The following is a 23,419-nucleotide window of genomic DNA, read 5'->3' on the forward strand; positions in this document are numbered from 1 at the left end:
ATTTTTAATATTTATTTTAAGATATCAAAATTAATTTTACAATAAATAATTTTACATTTTGTAAGAAACTGTTCATTAACATTAATTATTAACAATCTGGGGTGGCGCGGGAACCTTAAACACCACCACAGTTTCATCCCAACCACAATCGGCAATCTGTAATAAAAATAAGATTTCTAATAAAAGACTATATTTTTTTTAAAAAGACGTTAAAAATGTATTCAAATACCTGCTGTGGAACATGAGCATTGCAATCTAATCCATACACAAATTCTCTATGATTCGAAATTGCATGTATAGGGAGATAATTATCCCAATGCCATATCCTAATTAAATAACATATTGTAGATTCATATTAAAATTAAAATTACGAAATAAAAATATTTCTTACCCAGTGATTAAATCATATGAGACAGAATATAAAATTGATTCTTCAGTAGGAGAAAACTGAAATAAATAAATAAATAATGTATTCCATATTTTTGATGTATTGTATAAAATATCTAATGAAAGTGATAAAGAATTTTGATTTTTATGTAATAAATCAATACACTATATTTATTATGTAAAAATACTAATTTAATGAATTTATTTTTAAATTTGTTATATAAGATTAACAAACTATACATAAAAAAACACAACACTTAATAATACTGTATAAAGTGAAATATAGAGAAAGAAATATTATCAAAACCATGTTGTTCAAAGTAATGTGTATAAATGAATTTCTGAAAATGATGGATATTAAAGAAATAATCAAATACTAGTAAGAACGTGTTGAAATCGACAGTTTTGTTCAATTCAAATATAATGAGTTCAGTCTCTTAGTGCTTTGAGTGGAAAGATGCAAAAATCATCAGTAGCAAATGTTTTCCCAGCTGTCTGCAGGTGATTTGTGCCTACCTGTTTTCTGGTAACATGAGTCTTCTCCCACCTGTTCTCTCTCTCAATGGCTTCTTTCAATTTTGCATTCATAAGACTGATCAACTTCTCCAGGTGGGGTTTTAGATTAAGGGTGGAGGTAGTGTCAACCTACTTCATGGCAATCTTACTGGCTGTTATAAAACTCTGAACCTATCAACAGTCATATGTTCGACTTTATTATTTTTTTTTTTAGTTGCTAGATTTGTCAAGAAAACCATCAAGCTGCATTAAGTAATGAATTGGATAGTTAGAATCATGGTTTGGTCTTATCATGAAGTAATAGTAAAATAAAAACAGAGACTGGCACTAAAAGTTGGTAGATGGCAATGGTTAATATTGACTAAACTAATTTATTGAAAAAATGATATGAAATGTTTTTTAATTAATGCATAATTAGCAAACAAAGCAGGAATTTACAATAGTGGCAAGCAACTGGTTGTTGAAATGGTTAAGAAATATTAAATTACTAGGATTGTGTGTGAGTGCCTGACATGTTTGTCACTTGCCTTCCCATAAATTTAACATTGTATCTTTGTCATAACCACATCTGAACCATTGCACCTTTCTCAAATCTCTCTTCAGTGGCATCATCTACAAGGTTAGAGCTTTAAGAGCCTGAATTGCATTTTTAGCCCAAGCCATTTACTCAAACTAAGTTGGACAAACTGGAATCCTCTTTCAATTAATAAATAGATTTAAATACCACATTTTTGCAGATTGTCCAACGTGTCAGCCTATCGGGGGAAATCATGATATCAGATATTTCCATATAGTAAAAGATTGGCATGCCAGTTTAAGTGATGTTATACATCCCTCTTTAGAAAGAACATTAAAAAAAAAAAAAAAAGAGCAAGTTATGTCACATAAAAACAAAAAAGTTTTTATTCTAAAACTGTGAATCTGTCAGCCTTTCATCAAAAACTATGATTATATGTTTAATTTCTGCATTTTGTCTTCCTTCTAACGATGTAAAATACTGTGGACTGCCGACAATGCTTTTTTATGTTTATTTTATTGTAAATTGATCCAAAAATACAGAAATAAAGATATCAAATTTCAGAAACTACCTGTAAATTATCTCAACTTACACTGATTAACATCCCCTTTATTTGAAATTTGAGAGGACAGTGTTTTTTTTAAGGTCAGGATAGATTGTCAGTCAGCCCACACTGACTAACTACTGTTACTACTACTGATGTCAATAAGTTGTTGATTATTTTACTATCCTGCAAATGAAAATTCTCCTTGATTTTAAGTTAATCAAATTACAATGTTATTATTTCACTGTACTGAGAAGAATGTTTTCTTTAACGTTTATTTAACTAGTTAGATCTGATTAATTTTATTTTTTAGTTGCAGTTTAATATGAATACCAGTTAACCCTGCAGTGAATGGTGTTGAAAAATCTTGGAAATGAATGCCCTGTATCTGACAGACCCATGTGAGTAAATGTGTGCATATTTTCCAACAATGTTTTTTAGGTTATAAAAAAGTATCAATTATACCTACAGAAGATGTTTTAATACATGTAAAAGCCTTTCCTTTCAATAATCTGAACTTTTTCCTAAGATATATAAAAAAAAACCATTGCATTGTAATACAGCAGTATGTTCACTGCAATTAAAATATAAATGCTTCATACAGAGATCAAAAGCACTTATGATAGCCATGGCAAAGTAAAATTATTCAATTTGAATTTTACATAAATTTGTAGTACCACCCTGGATAGGAAGGTATGTGTAATATGAATTGCCTACCTATATAAATACAGGTAGCCCTTGGTTTACGGCGATTCACAATAACGCCGCTGTGCAATTTGCCATTTCTTGGTGTAATTCCCCCGATTTTCCCTATGCTAGACTGATTTTCATTTCAGTGTTGACGTATTTACCAAGCCGCAACATTGTATATTTGTTAAAACAAAGATTTTTATTGAATATATTTATTTTTTCTGTTTAATATTATTGGATATGTATACATTTGCATTAACTTAATATTAAAATACTAAACGTTTAGGTACCCACGAGTCAAGTTATTAAACTTAATAGTCCAATAAATGGCATCTGAATCCAAAGTGCCAATGAATGTATCCCATATCAGTTCGTTCAGGAAAACACCTTACGAAGCAGTAGCCCTTCCGGCTATCACAAACTATCATTAGTGAGACAAATCTACTTCTCGTTGGCTAGACGATATCTATCTCTCCTTAGCCATCTTCAATTTTCCCACTCAAACTGACCTTATATGCGCTACGGCGACCGGCGGTCGACCAATCAGTGTCTCCACTCATCTGTAGCTCTATGTCACTTAACGTATCCTTTCAACTACAGAAAGTTTGACGGATGAACTTTGTGAGTTAACCAAAGAAGAATATTTTAATTATTTATGCTAACAACATACTGATATATTATATAGGTATTTAACCTAACTTCAACCTGATGTTTAAGTGACAAAATTTGTATTTCAAACCATACTAACCTATTTTAAATAAATATGATTTTACTTATTTATAAATATAAAATACATTTATCATCATCATTTTAAAAATAAAAGTAATCAACTGAATTATTATAGAGTATATTTTGATTATTCTGCCATTTCCAAATTATATTTTCCAATATAAAAATTATTAAATTATAGTATAATATTATAGAAAAATATTAAAAATTGTAAGCTGTCAAGATCTTTACTCATAATAAAATAAAAAAAATGGAAATAAAAATAATCTCTTTTAAAATAATATTATTTTAATTCAGAAAATCATTTATTAAAATTAGTTTATCTTTCATTTAACCTATAGTTAAAATTTAAATAAATAATGAATGATTACTTTAACTCTCCGCACAGCATATTTGTGTCCAGTCAATTGAAAAACAGGTTGCTGTGCATGTCTGATATCCCAACCTCGAATTAATCCATCAGCTCCACCAGTAGCAATTATATTCTTAATGTAAACAATTAAAAACTTTTATATATAATCGTAAATAATAAAATTTAAAAATGCAGAATGTGTAACCTTATTATATTTACACCAGTCACAACTTAAAACATCTGTACTATGAGCTTGAAACTGAGAACCAGGATAGTTTGGTTGCTTCAAGTCCCATATTCTCATCATTCCATCACCTAAAATTGTTATTTATAAACAAAACTATAGCTATATTACTGATTTTTATTATATTACCAATTATAGAAAAAAAAACACTAATATAAATAAGTTTAATTTAATACCTGAAACAGAAGCGAAGCATCCAGGAAAATGAGGTGACCATGTTACACAATTTACATAATTTCTTTGACTACTGTATGTTGATAAACAAATAAATTTTTCTGTATCCCACTGTAAATTTATAAAATATTGAATAAAGTGAAATAAAATAAGGTTTTAATATAGTAAAACAAGGAATTACTTTTAATTAAAAAATTATATTGTTAAATTTATTGTTGAAATAAAATTGCAGTTTTCACATTTTATGAATCACACTATTTAAAAGAATTTATATAGGACTAATAAATAAGATTAGTGTGTTCATAAAAGAAAAATGTATGGATATATGATATAAACATAATCAGCTTTTCAGATAAATACTTTTCTAATACACCAGATATGTTCTTTAATTCTTGTATCAATATAATAAATCAATATTATCAAATACAAAACATGGGTGCAACTTTTCATAACATTGGTACAAGAATTAAAGAATAGCAAGTATTTTACATTAATAAACTCCAAGAATATTTATTAGAATTCATTAACTGAATAATTAATGAATAATAATTCTTTGCTTATTTGCTATTATCTGCTTTTGCTTTTTGTATGTAATATTTAAAGACAATATTGCTTATATTGCACTACATCATTATGTATATCATGGGCTGTAACCGTCTTCTTATTTTTTGGATAAACAAATAAAAAGAATACAAACTAATAAAAGAGTTATAAAATTAATAATTAAAAAAATATATAAAAATCTCAATATGTGAAGTATATTTAACCTAAAATTTATGTTTTCATTTGGAAATAATTTTAACATATTTTTAAAATATTTTTTTAAAGTTAGGGATGGAGAATGGTGGAATGGTCCCATCCCCAAGAAAAACACTACAGCGTATTTACACACACACAGAGATTAAATTATACAATTGGTTATGTGTATTGGATTTCAAGTTGGGGAGGATAGTCTAAGTATTATTTTTCTTAAATAAAATAAAACAGTATATACAGCAAAAAATTAACTTTAGAATCATAGATTCTAAAGTTAATTTTTTGGTGTATATACTGTTTTATTTTATTTAAGAATAGGATCAAAATTCTAATTATAATGTTGCACAATGATTTTAGATAAAACCAAATTGATAATATCTAATCAGAAGAACTTAGTCCATTACTTTGTATTCGAGACAAGAAAAAAAAAATTGGAAGTGAGCTTAATATTATAAATTTATTTATGTTCTGTTTGCAAGATCCTCTTCTTAAGTAGTTATTAAGAACAAAAGTGATTACAAAATTATTTTAAATAAAGTGTTTCTATTTTTAGATTTATCAATATTTTGAAAAATATATATAAAAATCTATAACCAAAAGTTATTTCAAACTTTATAAAAAATTAAGTCAGAAATAGCTATATCAATCCAGAATGCAAATGAGCAATTATTTATTGTGACATTGTCACAATGCCAAGCTGAAATTTTTAAACATATTTTTAATTAATTTAATTTAAAATACATACTCTCCATCTTAAAGTAATACTGTAGTGTCTTGCCCCAGGACACCATACTTTTCCATTAGCAATGGAATCGTGCCAGTCGTCTATTAATATCTAACTCCTTTCAGGGAAATTTTTGAATTGAAATAATGTGACTTCCAGTTTGCATCAAAAATTTGTATATAGTTAATTGGGGCCGCTTGCCTCTAAGCTTTCTATATCTGGTCTTGACTTTCATGTATCTAACTCTGTTCCTGACATTAAGGTAGGACAGACAAACAGACAACAGTGGGAATTTATAGGTCTACAATTTTTTCAAATTGCTGCCCAACAATCAGTAAGTATATTCAAAATCAATGTTATTATATAGCTATCGATCATGAAAATTATGATTAACCATATTTACTTATACATATATATCAATAATTCAAATGATATAATATCATTTGAATTATTAAAATGATAATCAAGAAAGATAAAAGTTAATTTCATATTATTAAAAATATAAAATAAATTCTTTTTCACAAAATAAAATAAAAAACTTACAACTTTTACAGTTTTATCCCAAGAAGAAGAAAGAAGATACTGTTCAGCTCTTGTCTGACTCCAGTCTAAACTGCATACCTGTTTAAAAGAATATTTCATATTAAAAAATACATTACAAATATCACAGTTTATTAAATAAAATTCATTTAAGTGTTATTATATTTAAAATTTAATTATTACATATATATTTTTTTATTTATGTGTAATAAGTTATTTTCTATTATCTGTTCTATTTATAAATAATATATGTCTTTTTATTTCTAATTCTATGATAATTTATTTAACATTGTTTTAACATTTGTTTTCTTTTAGGCACATAATTTTGTACACTGAAACACAAATATGTAATTATTACAGTGCAAAANAAATTCTAAATAATTGTCTCCAATCAATGCAACAATTATACTTTATAACTTTATCTTACTAGAATAATTAAAAAAAAAAAAAAAATTACTGCAGTTTATTTTCAACATGACTATTTTTCAGCTGAAATGATGAATACAACATGAAAATATACAGGAAGATAGCATAAAAAGTAATGAATGCTGCAGACTGATTGGAGCGGATATAAAATGCAAATGGGGTGGAAATTCCCCTTTTCTCAGAGTCTATCTTTCAACAAAAAGATAAAATTGTCTAGTAATTGTCTATTCCTGTTACATTCGTGTCAAGAAACAAGATATGAAGAAGTGCTGATGATAATATTTTGAAAGAGAAAGGGAAAAAAGTGTGGTTACTAACAATGCACCATTTAACAACTGACACAAAATTCAAAATAATAGAGAAGAAAATGCAGATGAAGAAAAACAAAAAAAATTGAAAAATACTATTTAAAAAATGTTACAATATAAATGTATACATTTAGAAAGATAAATAAATAATTAGGGTAGTATTTTTACACATCAATTTTTAGTTTTTTACATTTTTACAATTTTACAAAATATTTAGTTACAATTGTTGCATTTTCCTAAAACAGATCTTTATATTTAATCACCATATATGCATATTGGCAGTAACTGTTTTAGAAACAAGCATTGATTTATAAGTTTCATAAATTGATATGAAATGATTCAGAATAAAACAAACATGACAGAAAATATTAATCATTTATTATTATTATTAATTTTCATAATGAATAAAAACTATTAAAAAAACAGAGTTTATTATTATTATTAATTTTCATAATGAATAAAAACTATTAAAAAAACAGAGTGGATAAATCTCTTATGAAACTAAATTGTTCTAAGCAAACGGTAGATAAAGTACATCCTAATGCAAAATATATAAAATTCAAAATTCTCTATGTAAAATCAAATCATAAAGATGTTAATATTGACATCTAATATAAATTAATATCTTATTAAAAAGTAACATCCAAAAGTTTATAATAAAAAAGAAATGTATAATATTAAATTTCCAATTTCCGATTAAGTAGGAGTATAATCTGCTAATACAGTAGGAGTATAATCTGCTAATAGTACCAATATAAGATTTTATACAAGTATATAGCTGTCTATCAAATTATTAAATATTTTTTGAATAACAATACACAATTCTTCACCTTCAGAAGACTTTTGGTGCAGTGCAGTTGATCTTTACAAGATAAAGTTATTACTGAACTCCATCAGGTTTAATATATATTTTACAATGTATGCCAATTATCATTTTCTTATTCCAATATAATAGTTAGAACAAGACTGGGATTTCCAGATTTTAATCAACATACATTTTATTTTTATCCTGTTTTATTTTGTAGATTATTTAACAGTTTCTCCCTAAAAGTATATTTACAAATACAACCTTCATTTTACACAATATTTCATATAGAATTTTCAAAATTCTAGTTAAATGCTTCAAGATGCTCTTTTTATTTTAAATCTATTTATGCCATGTACAGTACAAGATAGAACAATTATCTTTTAATGGAGTATTTTCTTTAAGAAATTATGCTAAAAGTTACTTTATTCCATATAATTTTTACTTATCTTTAAATAATTATCACAAGTCTTTTTAGACAACTTATGTATTTTCTAAATAAATAAATGTGTTTCTAAAAAAGTCAAATGTTTTAAAGTTAAACAATAAAGCTGCATAATATAAACAGATTTCTGTTTCCAGAGTACTAAAAGAAAAACTAGAAAATCTCTTATTTTATATTTTTTGACTCTTTCTGTGAGCACTAACAGAGCTTTTTCTCAGGCTTGTTTTGAGCTTGGCCAAACATACAATGGAGTGGCTGGGTGGTGAGGCACAGTGTCCAACATATCCATGACAGATGGCCAAAAGATTCCCAGGGTTTTTCAACTAGCCAAAATTCAATTCCCGGTCCCCAGATCAGAAGATAATATATTAGAAGTTAAATAATATTTCCTCCTCTGTCATTTTAGCCTTCTCAATAGTTAATCAGCATATCTCTTATTAAGATATGAGTTCTGTGGGGTGTTCATTGTCCGAACATAAAAATCTTTCGCGAAAGTGTTCGTTATCTGATTTGTTTGTTATGCGATCTGTTCGTTAACCGATCACCCACTGTATTTCTAAAAATTCATTAGCAGCAAATTACAATATTTTCAGTTTGAAAACACAGATGCAAAAAGCTAGCAGTTTCTAATGAAACTGAATGTGTTTCCATGATTATCCTGAATTCTCATTATTAATAAAGTTATTGATTCTTTAAACAGCATTCATTTTTAATGTTACTTTAATAGTTTTAAATTTAAAACACAAAAGTGTTTTTCTCCAACAAAATGATTATTTATCAATTACTCTGATTATTGGAGAATTAATCATCACTTCTATAAAATNTAAATAGTAGCCTTATTATAGCCTGATGTAATCTAGCAATCATTTTGCATTAATCTAAAAATTGGGTTAATTGATGTTTAAATTATATTTGTAATTACTATATTGTTTAGAAAATGTATAATCTGTTATTCATATTATCGATACAATAAACTCTTAACTTGAAGCTCCAAGGAGCCAGAAAAAACTTTTGAGTTACAATGATTCAAGTTAGAGAACAACAGAGTGAAAAATGCCAATTCTGAATAGATTTGTATTTTTACCTCTTGCATTATATAAAGAATCTTTGATAGTTTTTAGTTTTAAACATCCATGTAAACCTTTCAGCAACATGTTCAATGTAACTGTTGAATTTCATTAATTACAATACTAATGGAATTGAACAGTTTTCGAGTACATGTTGAGATAAAGTGAGAGATCCTCTTGCTTTGAACTGGAATATTGTCTGCAAATGGATATTGGACAGCAGATACAACAGTCTGAAAATTTCATGAAAATCTGATAATTAGGACCACATTAGATTGAATACATATTAAAATTCAAGTCAGGGAAGTTGAAAGTGACATAAATCAGTGTCGAAGAACCATGAAAACCAGGGCCGGCCCAAAAAATAGTGGGGCCCAGTACAAGTTGTCATACTGGGCCTTTTAATAAAAAAATAGCAGTTTCAAACAACAAAATAATATTTTAATGGTAAACATACCATCCATCAACTAGCATACCAAAAGTTAGTTAACTTGGTGAATGATGAAATAATCAATTTTTAAATTTTGCAAGAGTTGGATCATGCAGGATTACAGGGCCTTATGCGGTCACACTGTTCATACCGACCATGATGTACCCCTTTGATTTGGAGAAAATTCAAGTTAAGGAAATTCAAGCTGAAGACATTAAATTCCTATGCTATTTCATTAAGACCTATCAAGTGCTTCATTTTCTTCAAGTTAAATAAGTTTTTCTGTATTTCAAGTTCTTCTGGAAACAATATAGGATATATTGCTATTATTCTGTTCAATCTCTTTTTTAAACTTCTAGCTGCACCACTGATTTATTTAACAATTTCCTCATCTTATTGTAAACTGAAATGTCATACTTCTAGATTTGTTAATTTTTAAAAATCTTTTCTCTTCTAAACTCTTAATACTTTTAAATATGTTCATAGTCTTTTTTTTTGATAATCTTAGTTATCTCTAACCTATTTTTTCTTTGATTCTTGTTGTTTCATTGTTTTTACCACCAAAATTCTGTTACAGCTTTGTTCTCATATTTCTTTTATGCAATCAGAATCTTTTCTATTTCATTCTTAATTTGTATTAGGGACCAAATACGAACTGTTTCACTATTTTCTTAATGTATGTTGTTCCTTCTTTTAGATCTGCCTATTCAGTACTTTTTTTGATTTTAGACCATTATAAAAACCAAAATGTTAGTTATTAATTGAAAAATTTTATTTAACATTTTAAATTATGACATTATGAAAAAACCGTGTTAGAACTTTAAAAGACATATTAGTTCATGTATTTATGATATATATTTATAAAGAACACTGATAACTTATTATAAAATATGGCATAAATGAAAAACATTATTTCAAATTTTTGGGGGAAATGATTGTTTATTATAAATGTCATTGGTTAATTTTAATTTTACCTTCAGATTAATATCCCAAAACTGAATTGATCCATTGCCACTTCCAGTTATTACAATATTTTCATTTAATTCACTCCAGGTGACATCAAATAATCCATCCTTCCACGGATGCTCACTTAATAATATGCCAGAAGAATGATCAAATATAAATAGAGAACCTCCGCCTGAACGACATTTTAAAGTATAAATGTTAAACGAGGAAACTTTGATAAAAGATGCTGATTATATTGAACATTACCTGATATACCAAAATTTTCACATGCACAACACGCTATTATATTTGGAAAAAAGGGAGAAAACTTCACATTATATCCATGTTTTCCTTTTGTGCGCAATGTCATACCCATTGTTAATAATTACGTATCGAGCTTAATCATATATTTAATTTACTCGTTGAAAAATAGGTCTCAAACAACATTTCCTCGTGTCCTCAATACTCGCGGGTTTTAAAATAAGCATCAGCGACCTCTACCAAAAAAAAAAAAATTACTTTATATTCGTACACATATTTATTTATATAAAGTGTAAAATTAAAAACTGCACACATAAACTAGAACTATAATTCAACAGAATAACACCTAAACACAAATTTCCAGCAAACAAACAATTTTTACTATTCAAATGTTTTTGGCCACTATTTATTGGCCCTCCTCAGGATCAAATATGAAAAAACTGTTCTATCAATCAAATATTACCACGTTCTAATTTATTAAAACTTTCAAACATGTTCGANTAGGCGCTAGTCACGGATATGTAGATCCCGATGGACTTAGCTCATGACTAAACTCACGTATAAAAAAAATTGACTTTCTTAATGCCCAAAGACAGGAAAGAGCCTAAACAACGTTTAAAAGATTTATGCCAAAAAATAATTTTTGGTGCGATTCTTTTAAATGTTAACAAGTGGACATCTGTCTTGTTTTTAATATAGTATAAACAAACCAAGAATAAAACATTAAATTTATAAAATGTACTGTCCAACAATCTCATGGGATTAAGATGTATTTAAAATTATAAATACTGGACGTACACTTGTACCCGGAATTGAATTTATGGTTGTTTTTTTTTATAAAAAAAAAGATTAAAGTTAAACTAATAAGAATGTAGCTACCTACCTTATTTAAGGAAGGGATTAAGTAATTCGTTTACTCTCCAAAATCACTTACAGTTCCGAATGTTAAGGAGCGAAAAAAATAAAGCATATATTTTTAAACATTTATTCTATAATAAAATAAATAATTTAAATATGCTTGTCACCTCAAATTAGTAGTGATTTGTCTCTGTATATCATACTTTCCTGCTAGCAATAGAACCATGCTGGTTATCTAACTCAGTGTTCCGCAACTGGTGTGCCATCACATGGTGAAAGGTGTAACGTGAACTTTTACATATTCCATTAATTTCAACTTTATGTATTTTTATCACAGTTGTTGTGTTTCTTATACTTGTATTTCATTCTCTGCCACAGCATTGATAAAATAAGATGATGCTTGTTTATTCTTTATTACAAGCCATGCATTTTTATGTATTCTAAGAAATTATATGTAAAATAAATTTGCTCACAGGTGTTAATTCTGTTTAATAACAATAATAATAGGTTAGTAACATTACATAATTCTATTAATAGTATCATATCATACGTTTTTGAGGAGAATAACATTTTGGTGTGTTGTGTTGAGTCATGGATGTGCCGCAAGTAGAAAAAGGTTGCGGAACACTGATCTAATTAACTCTGTTCTGGAGATTAGGGAAGGACAGACAATGGACAACAGTGGGAATTTATAGGTCTACAGTTTTTTCAAATTACAGCCCAATTAGATAATTTGTAATATAATTGTTAAAAATCAATTTGACAACTTTTATAAAGTTCAGTATGTAATGTAGCATTTATGTCAATATCAACAATAAAGCTAGGACATCTAGGCACTAGAAATAATATATAATTTTTAATGCCTAGAATCCTAGCTGTAGTTATCAAGTAACAAAGAAATGCTTCATAATTCAACATCAAGAAATCTTGGTTTTATTTCAACACATTGAAGCTTCTTTTATTAAAATAAAAATTCAAGGTAAACTTAAAAATAAGAAAACATTGTAACCTATACAGCTATGAAAATATAGTGTTCACTATGATAAATACTCATACAGCATGTCATAATCTCATTTTATAACAAGAGTAGAACTGAATCAAATTTTAGAATTTCATATTAAAATCATTGTTATGTCATCTAAAAAATGGAATAAATAAGCAATTTATATAAATTTTTTAATATATTTATTAATCTATTTAACAAATTACATAGACAAATGTGCACTGCTGAAAATATTTATTGATATTTTAACAACATATTACTCATTACTTTCCTAGTTTATAGCATGCCACGAGTTATGACACCATCTGGCGGTGGTTTAAGTTCATTTAATCCTCGTTTTGAATCTTCTGAAAATTTTTTAGTTGCAGCAATTGATACTAATGCCTAAAAAAATTAAATTTTTATTTTTAAATAAAGTTTAAAAACATTAAAAATTAATAATAAATTAATAATGTTTAAATTATTCAATACCTTAAATGTTCTGGGTTCCCAAATTGCTAACTCTGATAGCATCTTTCTATTTAATACAATATCACTCTGGGAAAACAGAAATGATTTTTTATAGTAATCATTACATAAAATTTTTATATACATATTAAGATAAATATCTAAACATTTTTATATAAAATACTTTAACTTACGCTTACAGATGAATATGACAGAATTATAAAATAAAGCTAAGATTGATATTGAATGAATTATATGTTACTTATTACTATGAAGATTTGAAGATTACTACTAATGAATAATTGTTATAAACTTAAAAGTAATAAAATCATTTACCAATCATTAACAGAATTAAGAAAGGCCAGAATTATTTGAAATCATTCCATATTTTTAATAAAAGTAAGTGAAAAAGTACGAGAAATTTTAAAAATCAATCTCAAAGTACACACAAATTAAAACATTTATTAATTATAAAATACATTCACAAGTGATGATCCAGTAAAGGTCTTAAAATGAATAAAATTTAACTACAATTTATATACAATCTTTTAAATGACTTAATGATGAGAAAGCAAAAAGATATTACTGAATGAAAGATCATAGATAAAAAGTACTAGAAGAATCAAGTTAAGTTCTTGTTTAAAGCAAGGAACAATGTATAAAACTTAGCTGATTAGAAGCAAATAAATTAAATATTTAAATAAAAGTTTCATGTGAAAATATAAATACCAATTTTCAAAACTAGAAATTTGAAAATTATATGAAAAAGGCTCAATTCTGTACTGATAAATTGTACAAACTATTTCATAAGAGAAAATTTTTTATTATACCTATATTAAATCATGAAAGATGACTGAAAACAAATTTCTTAAACTGATAAAAAAATAATCAAAAACATTACTTTAATAAAGCTTTTCCTACTGTATTTTAAAGGTTTTAAATTACATCATTTATAATATAAATGTCAAAATTTTATACCTTTATCATTCCCTGTAACAATGTTCCATAGTCATAACCAAATTCTTGGCATCCTGCTTCTAAGCGTTGTTTCCAGATCTAAGAGAATTATAGTTAAACATATTGTTATTATACTGTTTTTTAAAAAAACATTAAATAAGCTCTAAGAAAAGTCACTTATAAAACAGTACTATTATTAATTATATTACATTAAAAAATTTCTTAGTCAAATACCAAAGTAGACTCTCATTTAGCAAATTCAATTTGAATACGTAAAAATCCAAATAATCCAGAATTTTGAAAATAAATTGCCAGAATAAAAAATATCTTTGTCATTAAGAATAAAACATTTCATAGAAGTTATAAACAATGTTTGAACAGCACAGTAGCAAGAGTATAATAAACTAGCAGATGAGCCCAGCATCGCTCGGGCAAAAAGTAACGATAGCAAAGATTAAGATTAGATTATAGCCCAATCTTGCTTGTTTTCACTGGGTGCAAGAATTAGGTTCACCCTCTTGCAAGACTAATTAGAAAATTTTTAGATGGATCTAAAAGTATGTTCGATTTTCTGAAAAAAACCTCATCTAAAATAGTAGAGTAAAATCCAAGTTCAGAGTAAACTTTAATCTCTCCCTCTCCTGCATGGAGGGGAATTTCAAAAAATCCCTTCTTAGTGTATATTCTTGTCACTTATCCTAACTGTGTACCAAATTTCAACTTTCAACTCCTAGATGTTTGGACTCTGCACTTATTATTATTATCCACTCATTTCAATTGTAAGATTAGGGTCAAATTTATGAGAAATTTTGTTTTCACTATTCTATTTATTGGATATCTAGTAGAAAAAAATGATTAAAATCATCATTAAATTTTAACTGAATAAATCTTTACTATTTAAAAAATTTTTTTATTTAAGTAACCTAAAAAATAAAAAATTAAATAACCTATAAAATAAAAAAAATAAGAAAATTTTTCATTATAATGAAGAATTAACTTATTTGAATTAAATGCTTAATTTTAAATTCTAAAATCTAAAACACTTATTTGGAACATTATATTTTGAATTTGGAATGAATTCAAATATTCGTTTGATTTCATTTATTTTGGATTTATTGTTTTTGGGTTACTCGAAAGAAGGAAAGGGTTTATTAATTATATTTATTAATTGCCAAAATGCATACTAAATGTGCCACTATTTACTTTCCTTCTTTATTATTTACACTTTATACTCACTAAAACTAATTCTCTCCTCCTCCCCCCTTGGGGTGGGAGTAGAATTTCCTAAACACCCTTCTTAGTGTGCATTCTCATAACATACCTTACTAAAATGCAGTCAAAAATGCAAAAAACTGCATCTAAAACAGTACAGTAAAAGTTGAGTTCTTCAGCGTAATCCTTAAATAAATTTCATTAATTTATGATTGTAACACAATAGAAATCTTCACTTTGTTTTATAGCATTTAATGTAAACTGAGTGATGCCATAAGTCCATGTGATATTAAAAGATGAAAATATCAAGAAGAAAGTAAATTATTTGTTTATCTAATAAAGATATTATTATTATAATTTGTAGGTAAGGTATTTTATAATGAATTAACCTTCTAATTAAATGAATTTAAGACTTCTGTATATTATTTAATTCAAATCAGATATCAGACATTAAAAAAAAACTGCTAATTGAAAATTAGTCCTATAGTAATATAGGTGTAAAGATTATTTACTTTCTGTCTCAGTTGTATATTTAACTTGCATTATTTATCCTCATTCTCACAAAATTAGTTGCACCAAAAATATTTATTATTATTGTTTATAACACAACCATAAATGACCATTTTATCAAGCAAAGTCATCCAGTTGACAACCATAATATACTAGCAAAATAAGTAATTGGAAGCACCCCAGGTTTTATCGATTGCATCACCAAATGTGTTTTAAATAAACTGTACTGTACATACTGACTGTTGTGATTTTTTCAAAACAGTGCATGGATTATATGAGAAAACACAGTATATCCAATCTAATGGCTGAAATAACCAAGTTGGTTAAGGCAACAGTGTGTCATTCTGTGAGAACCTGTAACTGTGTCTGGATCAGAAACCTCAGTTTTTCTCAGGAAGCCTATCCACTATACATTCTATCATATCCCGTATCACCTGGATACTGATATTGTGGATGCAGCTGAACCTATAATGGATAGGGTTAAAACAACCCTCTTATAGCTAATAGGGTTGGAGAAGTGAAGTATAGCTAAGATACAAGATTTTTCAAAAATGATTGATTACTCTGCAATATTTTATCTATTATTCAATTTACAGTAAAAAAAAAAAGTTAATGTAATCATGTCCAATTCTCAAACATAGACAAGTTACAGAGAAAAATCATTATTTCAAATCATTCACAGTTTTAAGTCTAGTTACAGGATTCCTACTCAATTTTTTTTAATTTCCATGACTTCCCATGACCAACTCTGTACAAATTTCCTGACAATCATATCCCTTACAGTACAGCACATTGACAAAATAAAACAGCATTTAACTTACTATGCACATATGTGTAGCTTCTCCAACATTTTAATTAGCTATTTTTTTCTAATTAACAGTTATATATTTTTTATAATTGCCAATTTATTGAAAATAAAATGCATTATTAAAATTCTGTTATTAATCCATAACCATAAACCTGCATGTCTTTGAAAAAAATAATAATAATCAATTATTTATTATTCATTAACAAAATCTATATAATCCATGTACAAAAGTTTATATTTATTAAATTTATCTCTTTTGATAAATTTTCTGAACTTTATAGAATATTAATAAACTGGAAAAAAAAAATCAGAAATTGTTTTGTTACACAATCAAAATTATTAAAATTAAAAATAATATCACTTTGTGTATTTTGTAAATTTTTGTGTAAGCTTGGGAGAAATTTTCGGTCCTGAAAATATTGATACTGAAGAAATTATTCATAAAAGTACAAAAGAGAACAATGGTATTTGCTGGGCTTCCCTTAGTAAAAGGCATGGACAGAAGATGATAATTCTCAGGAATAATGACGGGTTTATTTGTACAAAATACAAAATGCTGGAATTAGACATGAAAAATATGACAGAAGAAAAGTTTTCAATACCTATGGAATCTACAGCATTTTAAATCTTACTAAATATATTTCATATTGTAATAAAGATTTTTCTACCGCAATATGGTTCTGTATCCTTAGTTTTCGTCCAACTGCAGAATGAAGCAGTGCTTTATGAACGTATTTGATAGCAATAGAATAGCAATTTCGTTTCCTTCCATAAAATTTCTGTAATTTAAAATAAGATATATTAGTAAAATGTTTTAATATATACATATATATAAAGTGTAAAATTAAAAACTGCACACATAAACTAGAACTATAATTCAACAGAATAACACCTAAACACAAATTTCCAGCAAACAAACAATTTTTACTATTCAAATGTTTTTGGCCACTATTTATTGGCCCTCCTCAGGATCAAATATGAAAAAACTGTTCTATCAATCAAATATTACCACGTTCTAATTTATTAAAACTTTCAAACATGTTCGAACCAGGCTGTGACATACAGTTTACATCATACATAAAATGAGCAAATTTTTTATATTGTATAATGTTAAACATGCAGTTATTAATACAATTAAATTTTTAAAATGAAATTACAGTAGAGCGTCGATTATCCGAATCAATTGGGGACTGGGGTTGTTCGAAAGACCGGTGTTTCGGATAACCGATTATGTACGAAAAAATATATTAATTTATCCCATCTTGACATTTTTCTCCATTGCGTGTTGCTTCGTGTTCAATTTTCATCGATGTTAAGCCTAACGAAGACTATTGTATCGTTAAAAATTATTTTTTTATTTTGTACAAACAAAATAAATATATTGAAAAATATGAAAACAATAAAAAATTATACTTCAGAAGTTAATTTAGTATAAAAAACGTAAAATATTTGAGTAGTCCGAGACATAGCCAAAGATTGCAGCGCCACAGCACTGGCAAAAATTTAAATCTGCTGACTGGAATTCTTTCGGATGATTGGCTTTCGGATAATCGACTCTCTACTGTAATAATAAAATAAAATTTTTTAGGAGTCTAAATAATATTTCTAAGCTTGTGGTACCAGAATGCAATCTGTGTTAATGCAATTTCCATTCTTGTCAGCTCTGTAGGTTTCTAAGGCCTCCAACAATCTTATGTTGTCTCGGTCAAAGACCCTGTGTATCAGGGTAGCCTCATCCCAATGGGGAAACCCCCGGTTCTGTTGCATAACGGACAAGAGCAGTATTAACATTTCTCTTTGTTACATTGTATTTGCGATCAAATAACCTGGCTTGAAGAGATCTGTATGTGGATCCGATATATGCCAGTCTCCTGTTAAACCATTCATCTAGTAATGGAATACAGTAAAAATCTGTAGGGAACAATAAAAAAAAATTGTTTTTTAGTTTGCTGGAATTTTGTTTGCTGGAATCTAAATTTGTGTTTAGATGTTATTCTGTTGATATTAAATGTAAACTATTATTAGTATACTGACTTTATATTATATATAATCACTAAATGTGCAAAAATTTTTTAAATAAAATCTGTGGTATTGATAATGTGTTTTTAACATTTATTCCCTGCATTGGTTACTAGTAATTAATAAAATATAATAATTTCCATGTTATAAACTTATTTTAAATATTTTCAATTAGAAATGTGTTGGAAGTTTTATTACATCCTCAATGTCACTTCAAATCTTTTCTTAATTTTGAATTATTGCATTTAAACTGTTCAAAAAACTTTTAAAACAAAAATATTTGACTTCTAAAATATTAGTTTGAGTGACTTTGTCATAATTTTAAATTTAAATAATATCTTCATATTTACAACTAAATGTAAATATTTTATTTAAATTTATTATTTGCTTTCTAGAAATTCTTATCACACCATAATTTTATTCATTTGAAAACGAATAAAGTTAAGAGGAATACTACAGTAGTATATCAATGGTAAACTTCATAAATTTTCTGAAATAAAGTTTCATATTATTCATTAATATCACAGTAACTTCAATTTCACAAAATTTGATTTTCAATTAAAAAAAAGCATGGCAATTGTTGAAATGAAGAAATGCATACCTGCCAACCATCAGTGTTTGGTGCTGACCAGCAGCATTTTGTATGCTTTATCAGTGGACAGGCTGCTTTTCCCTTTTATTAGCATTTTTTAAAGAATTTAATATTATCACAAACATTTTATTTAACAAGTCTAATACCAATATATAGTATATGCTGACTGTATTTATGTGATATGATGTATTTTATTATGAACAACTGAAGTGAACCAGGATGATGTTCTTGGATTCATTCAATTGGGAAAGAACTAAAATTGATATTTTTATATATGTACATTGGTATAGGTATGAGAGAATTTTAGTTCAAATATGATAATTTTAAATGGCAGATATGATAAATTGCATCTTCAAGTCTGGCAATGTTTGTGTCCTTACATTGGCAGTTAAATCAATTATGGCTAACCCACCATCATCAGAAGGAAACAAGTTATTTTTATACAGGGTGTTCAGAAAGTCACTGCACACTTTTCTAATCATGTTTCTATAATACATTCATATAATACATATCTAATCATAATTCATTAGACTTTTATCTATGAGGAACAGCAACATCTGGGTCAAGATCGACCAAACATACTGGATGGCTTGAATGCAGCAATAACAGCATTCACTCATTTAAGTGAGCAACTGATAGCGGTGTTTAGAAACAAAATAAGAAGGAGCCAAATCTGTATTGATGCTAACGAGGATCACTTCCAACATTGTTTATAATTAACATTCATATTTACCTCCCTTATTCTACATTGAAACAACATGTCTGTTAATAAATATATAAGTGTACAGTGACTTTCTGAACATCCTGTAGTTAGGCCAAATTATTGAGAAATGCTACAGTTTCTACAAAAAAAAAAAAAAACACCTGATTCATCAATTAAGAATATACAGACCATATGATATAAACTTTCTCAAGAAAAAAAAGCAAGAGATTCTTTGAGATTTTACAAAGATTTGTAATCTTTATAAAATAATAAAATAGGCTGATGGTGGTTTTGCCATATAGCATTTCAGCGCCTCCCTTGCATTGCAGTGTGGTACATGAAAAAGGTATTCTATGTGATAAGAAAAACTAAAACAAAGATAGGAAATAAATCACAACCAGAAAAATCATTGTCCTTAATAACTGCAGTGAAAGTTAATAAACTGACTGAGAGCAACTGTCATGAGTACACAGTAACACTAACAAAGCAAACCATATCACAAATGCATATAGCAGGAGGCACTCATCATGCAACATCAACCGACAGATCATGATGGAATACTTGACCTTTTTAAAATTGTGATGTTAAAGAGTATAAAGCTTTTGCCATATCTTGACAGTGTTTATGGCAATAGCTTTATAAAATATCATATGCAGAGATATATTAAATACCTTTAACAAACAAAATTTAATTTAAGCCTTGTGCAATATCAATGCTAATAAAGAATTTTTTTGTTTTATGCTGTCAGTATTTTTATACCAATGCCCCACACTAAAGGTTGGCAAGTATGGAAATGACAACAATAATCAATGATGATGATATACAATATCAACTTAGACCCAAAAAGTTAAAATAATTCCTAAAGATGAGTTGTATTTTGCTTATTTTCAGTTTAGTAAGAATTTACCAGTCTCATCACTAAATAATTATATAACTAACAGTGTACAAAAATTTGGTTCAAAAGCAATAGTTCTGAGCACAAAATTTTGATAGGAAATCCCTCAAACATTATACATTAACTCTTTAAGCTCTGAAAATTTCTTCTTTCTATGTATTTGGAGACAATACAGTAGATTGGAAAATTTGTGTAGCAAAACCAGTCAAACAATTTTCCCCTTTGGCTGATTTCATCTTGAACAGATTGAGCTGAATTTGTGATCAGGGTTAAGCTACAAAGGAAGGACACTGTTCGAGGACAAAGGTGGTAAAACCAAACCCGGTCTATCCAAAAGACCTTAAAAAGATATGCTCATACATAAATATTCAGCTGCCGTCATTTAATGAGCAAAAACTTATTAAAGTGTAAAAGTAATGTAATTCAAAAGATTTACTAATGTACAGAAAGTGCTAGATATAGGAAGTGTTTGGCCAAGCAAACAATGATCAGGGGAGAAACACTTTTCATAGTGAGAACATTTCATAAATTTCACTTTCTTTACATTTTTCAGAGAGATCACATTTGAAGTAAAATGCTAAGTGTGTTTTGAATGATATGGGACTTTGATGAAAAACCACATTTGAAAGATACACGAATACCATATCAATTTTTGAATTTTGGTGCCAAGAACCAAAGGTGGGTAAATAAAGCTCAATGCTAAAAGTTGATATCTGATGGCAGGTGCCGTGGCCAACACATAATTATGTGTTGGCAAAGGCACCTGCCTTTTGCATGTCAACATATATTTTTTTAAGGTCTTCCGGACAGAATATATATACATAATAAAATTTTAATATTAAAGATTGATTTATGTTAATTAAAACAGGTTTAGCATTTGGAAAATGTTTAATTAAAAATATGCAAGATGTTTTTATTTACAAATATCAATTTTCGGCTGTTTAAAATGTACAGAAAATTTAAAATTAACTTACAAATTATACCTCGAGAATGACTTTTTTTTTNAGGTGTAAAACATGATTTTTCATGCTGGTTTTGAAAATATAATACTCTCAAAAAATAAATAATCAACTTATTCAATGTATATTTACTGCAGATAAGCGAAAAATTTGTTGTTTCTTGAAAAAAGAACTCCTTCCTTTAATTCTTCCCCACACTCGAAGAAAATTTACTGAAGTTAAATGCACCATTTTTTAAAATATACACAACATTCGGACTTACAAGTACAGTGAAAAGTAACACACGTTTTCTACAAAATCGACTTTAGAAAGTGTTGCCAGTTCCTCAAAACAGCTGTTTTAAGGAACTGGCAACACTACTAATATACGATATTTATATTTGAAAATGTTATACAATAAATGCAATTTTAATTTCGAAAAAATTATCATAAAATTTTTTTACAATCTTGATGATTGTTTGAGTTACAGTCTTTGGTTTGAATTATTTTTTTCTATATCACAAATAAATTTACTACTTGTAAGCAGGGCAGGCGCTAGAGTTTATGCCGCCCGGAACAAGACACGCATTTGACGCCATACAGTTATAATATTTAATTGGAGCAGCAGCAACTCTCTCGTTACTAGCGGCGTGTTTGAAGCAGGAAGTGGCTTCACTGTAGAACAAATCGCCATATTGCGAGGGGAAGAAAGGTTTGCTTTTCTTTTGAACTTGACGTTGGAAAAGAGAAAGTAACAATAAAAAATATTATGATATATATATGTTTTTGCCCGAAATCCTACTGAAGCCAGTAATTTACGTTAAAAGTTGCGTTTTGATAAATCATGATTTTTATAGGCAGCTCTTTTAAAACTATAGTTAGACATCATATTTACACTGGGGCAAAGAGCAAACAAGGAGATTATTATAATGAATAAAAGTTCGTTGTTTCGCTTTCACAACTTTCCGGCAGAAATCAAATTAAGAAAAGTATGAAGTTCGAAGTTAAAGATTGGGAAGAAGGTATAAAGAAGTCGATGATTATCTGCTCAGCAGTTGAATAAAAGATTACTCAGTTTAAGCTGTGACTATTATTTGTCCTACTGTATGGAAAAAAGACACTTTGAAAAAATATTACAGTGCTTTAGGTTTATTACTATTTTCGTTATTACTTTTAAAATTTCAGTAATTCGCAAACCTACTTCCAACATTTAACAATGTAATGTTACATTTATTCAAGCAATTCTTTTACATTTTTTGTGATCACGGGTAAGCAATATTGAAAGTAAAACACGTGAAGCGAATTGAATAACTTTTCAATAAATTCCATACCCTTATTTACGTTGATCACAGCAATTTTTGTTACCCCTTATGTGTTATCCCTGCAGACCTAAAATTGCCAAAAAAACATTTTAATTTGAGCATAACACTTGTGTTTCTTTGTCATATAGTATGTCTCATACATAATTAATTAATATCCTAATGGAAGGATTTAGGATTTTAATGCTTTAGATATTGTTACTCGTTAAACGGAAAAAAATGGAAAAAGAAAAGAAAATGTAAGCTTTATCCACTCTATAAAATATAATTTTCAAAAATTCTGTCTAATTATTTTACAG

At 27.5% G+C, this 23,419-nt stretch overlaps 2 protein-coding genes across 2 annotated transcripts; both read right to left on the reverse strand.

Annotated features, from left to right (window-relative positions):
- Positions 1-2: 2 nt before the first annotated feature.
- LOC111630294 (peroxisomal targeting signal 2 receptor-like) lies at positions 3-11,073 on the reverse strand. The gene is made up of 9 exons (XM_023374380.1): positions 10,867-11,073; positions 10,587-10,792; positions 6,177-6,254; positions 4,156-4,264; positions 3,941-4,050; positions 3,755-3,868; positions 392-447; positions 230-326; positions 3-156 (listed from the first exon to the last, which is right to left on the reverse strand). The coding sequence occupies exons 1-9, from the start codon at positions 10,973-10,975 to the stop codon at positions 82-84; spliced, it is 954 nt and encodes a 317-aa protein (XP_023230148.1). The 5' UTR covers positions 10,976-11,073; the 3' UTR covers positions 3-81.
- A 1,832-nt stretch (positions 11,074-12,905) lies between these two features.
- LOC111630315 (50S ribosomal protein L20-like) lies at positions 12,906-22,137 on the reverse strand. Its single transcript, XM_023374400.1, has 5 exons — positions 21,956-22,137; positions 17,324-17,434; positions 14,147-14,224; positions 13,193-13,258; positions 12,906-13,105 (listed from the first exon to the last, which is right to left on the reverse strand). The coding sequence occupies exons 1-5, from the start codon at positions 22,052-22,054 to the stop codon at positions 12,998-13,000; spliced, it is 462 nt and encodes a 153-aa protein (XP_023230168.1). The 5' UTR covers positions 22,055-22,137; the 3' UTR covers positions 12,906-12,997.
- Between the last annotated feature and the right edge of the window lie 1,282 nt (positions 22,138-23,419).

This window comes from Centruroides sculpturatus, unplaced genomic scaffold (genome assembly GCF_000671375.1).
Source record: "Centruroides sculpturatus isolate CEXI.00-Female unplaced genomic scaffold, Cexi_2.0 scaffold463, whole genome shotgun sequence".
NCBI lineage: Eukaryota > Metazoa > Arthropoda > Arachnida > Scorpiones > Buthidae > Centruroides > Centruroides sculpturatus.

Excerpts from the sequence above, each read along its gene's own strand:
- LOC111630294 (XM_023374380.1), bottom strand. The coding sequence starts at position 10,975 with ATGGGTATGACATTGCGCACAAAAGGAAAACATGGATATAATGTGAAG. Across the intron at positions 4,265-6,176 it reads GGGATAAAACTGTAAAAGTT|TGGGATACAGAAAAATTTAT; the intron begins GTAAGTTTTTTA and ends ATAAATTTACAG. Across the intron at positions 327-391 it reads TCATATGATTTAATCACTGG|GATATGGCATTGGGATAATT; the intron begins GTAAGAAATATT and ends TTATTTAATTAG.
- LOC111630315 (XM_023374400.1), bottom strand. The coding sequence starts at position 22,054 with ATGGTGCATTTAACTTCAGTAAATTTTCTTCGAGTGTGGGGAAGAATT. Across the intron at positions 14,225-17,323 it reads GGATACAGAACCATATTGCG|ATCTGGAAACAACGCTTAGA; the intron begins GTAGAAAAATCT and ends TAATTCTCTTAG. Across the intron at positions 13,259-14,146 it reads TGTTACAGGGAATGATAAAG|AGTGATATTGTATTAAATAG; the intron begins GTATAAAATTTT and ends CTGTTTTCCCAG.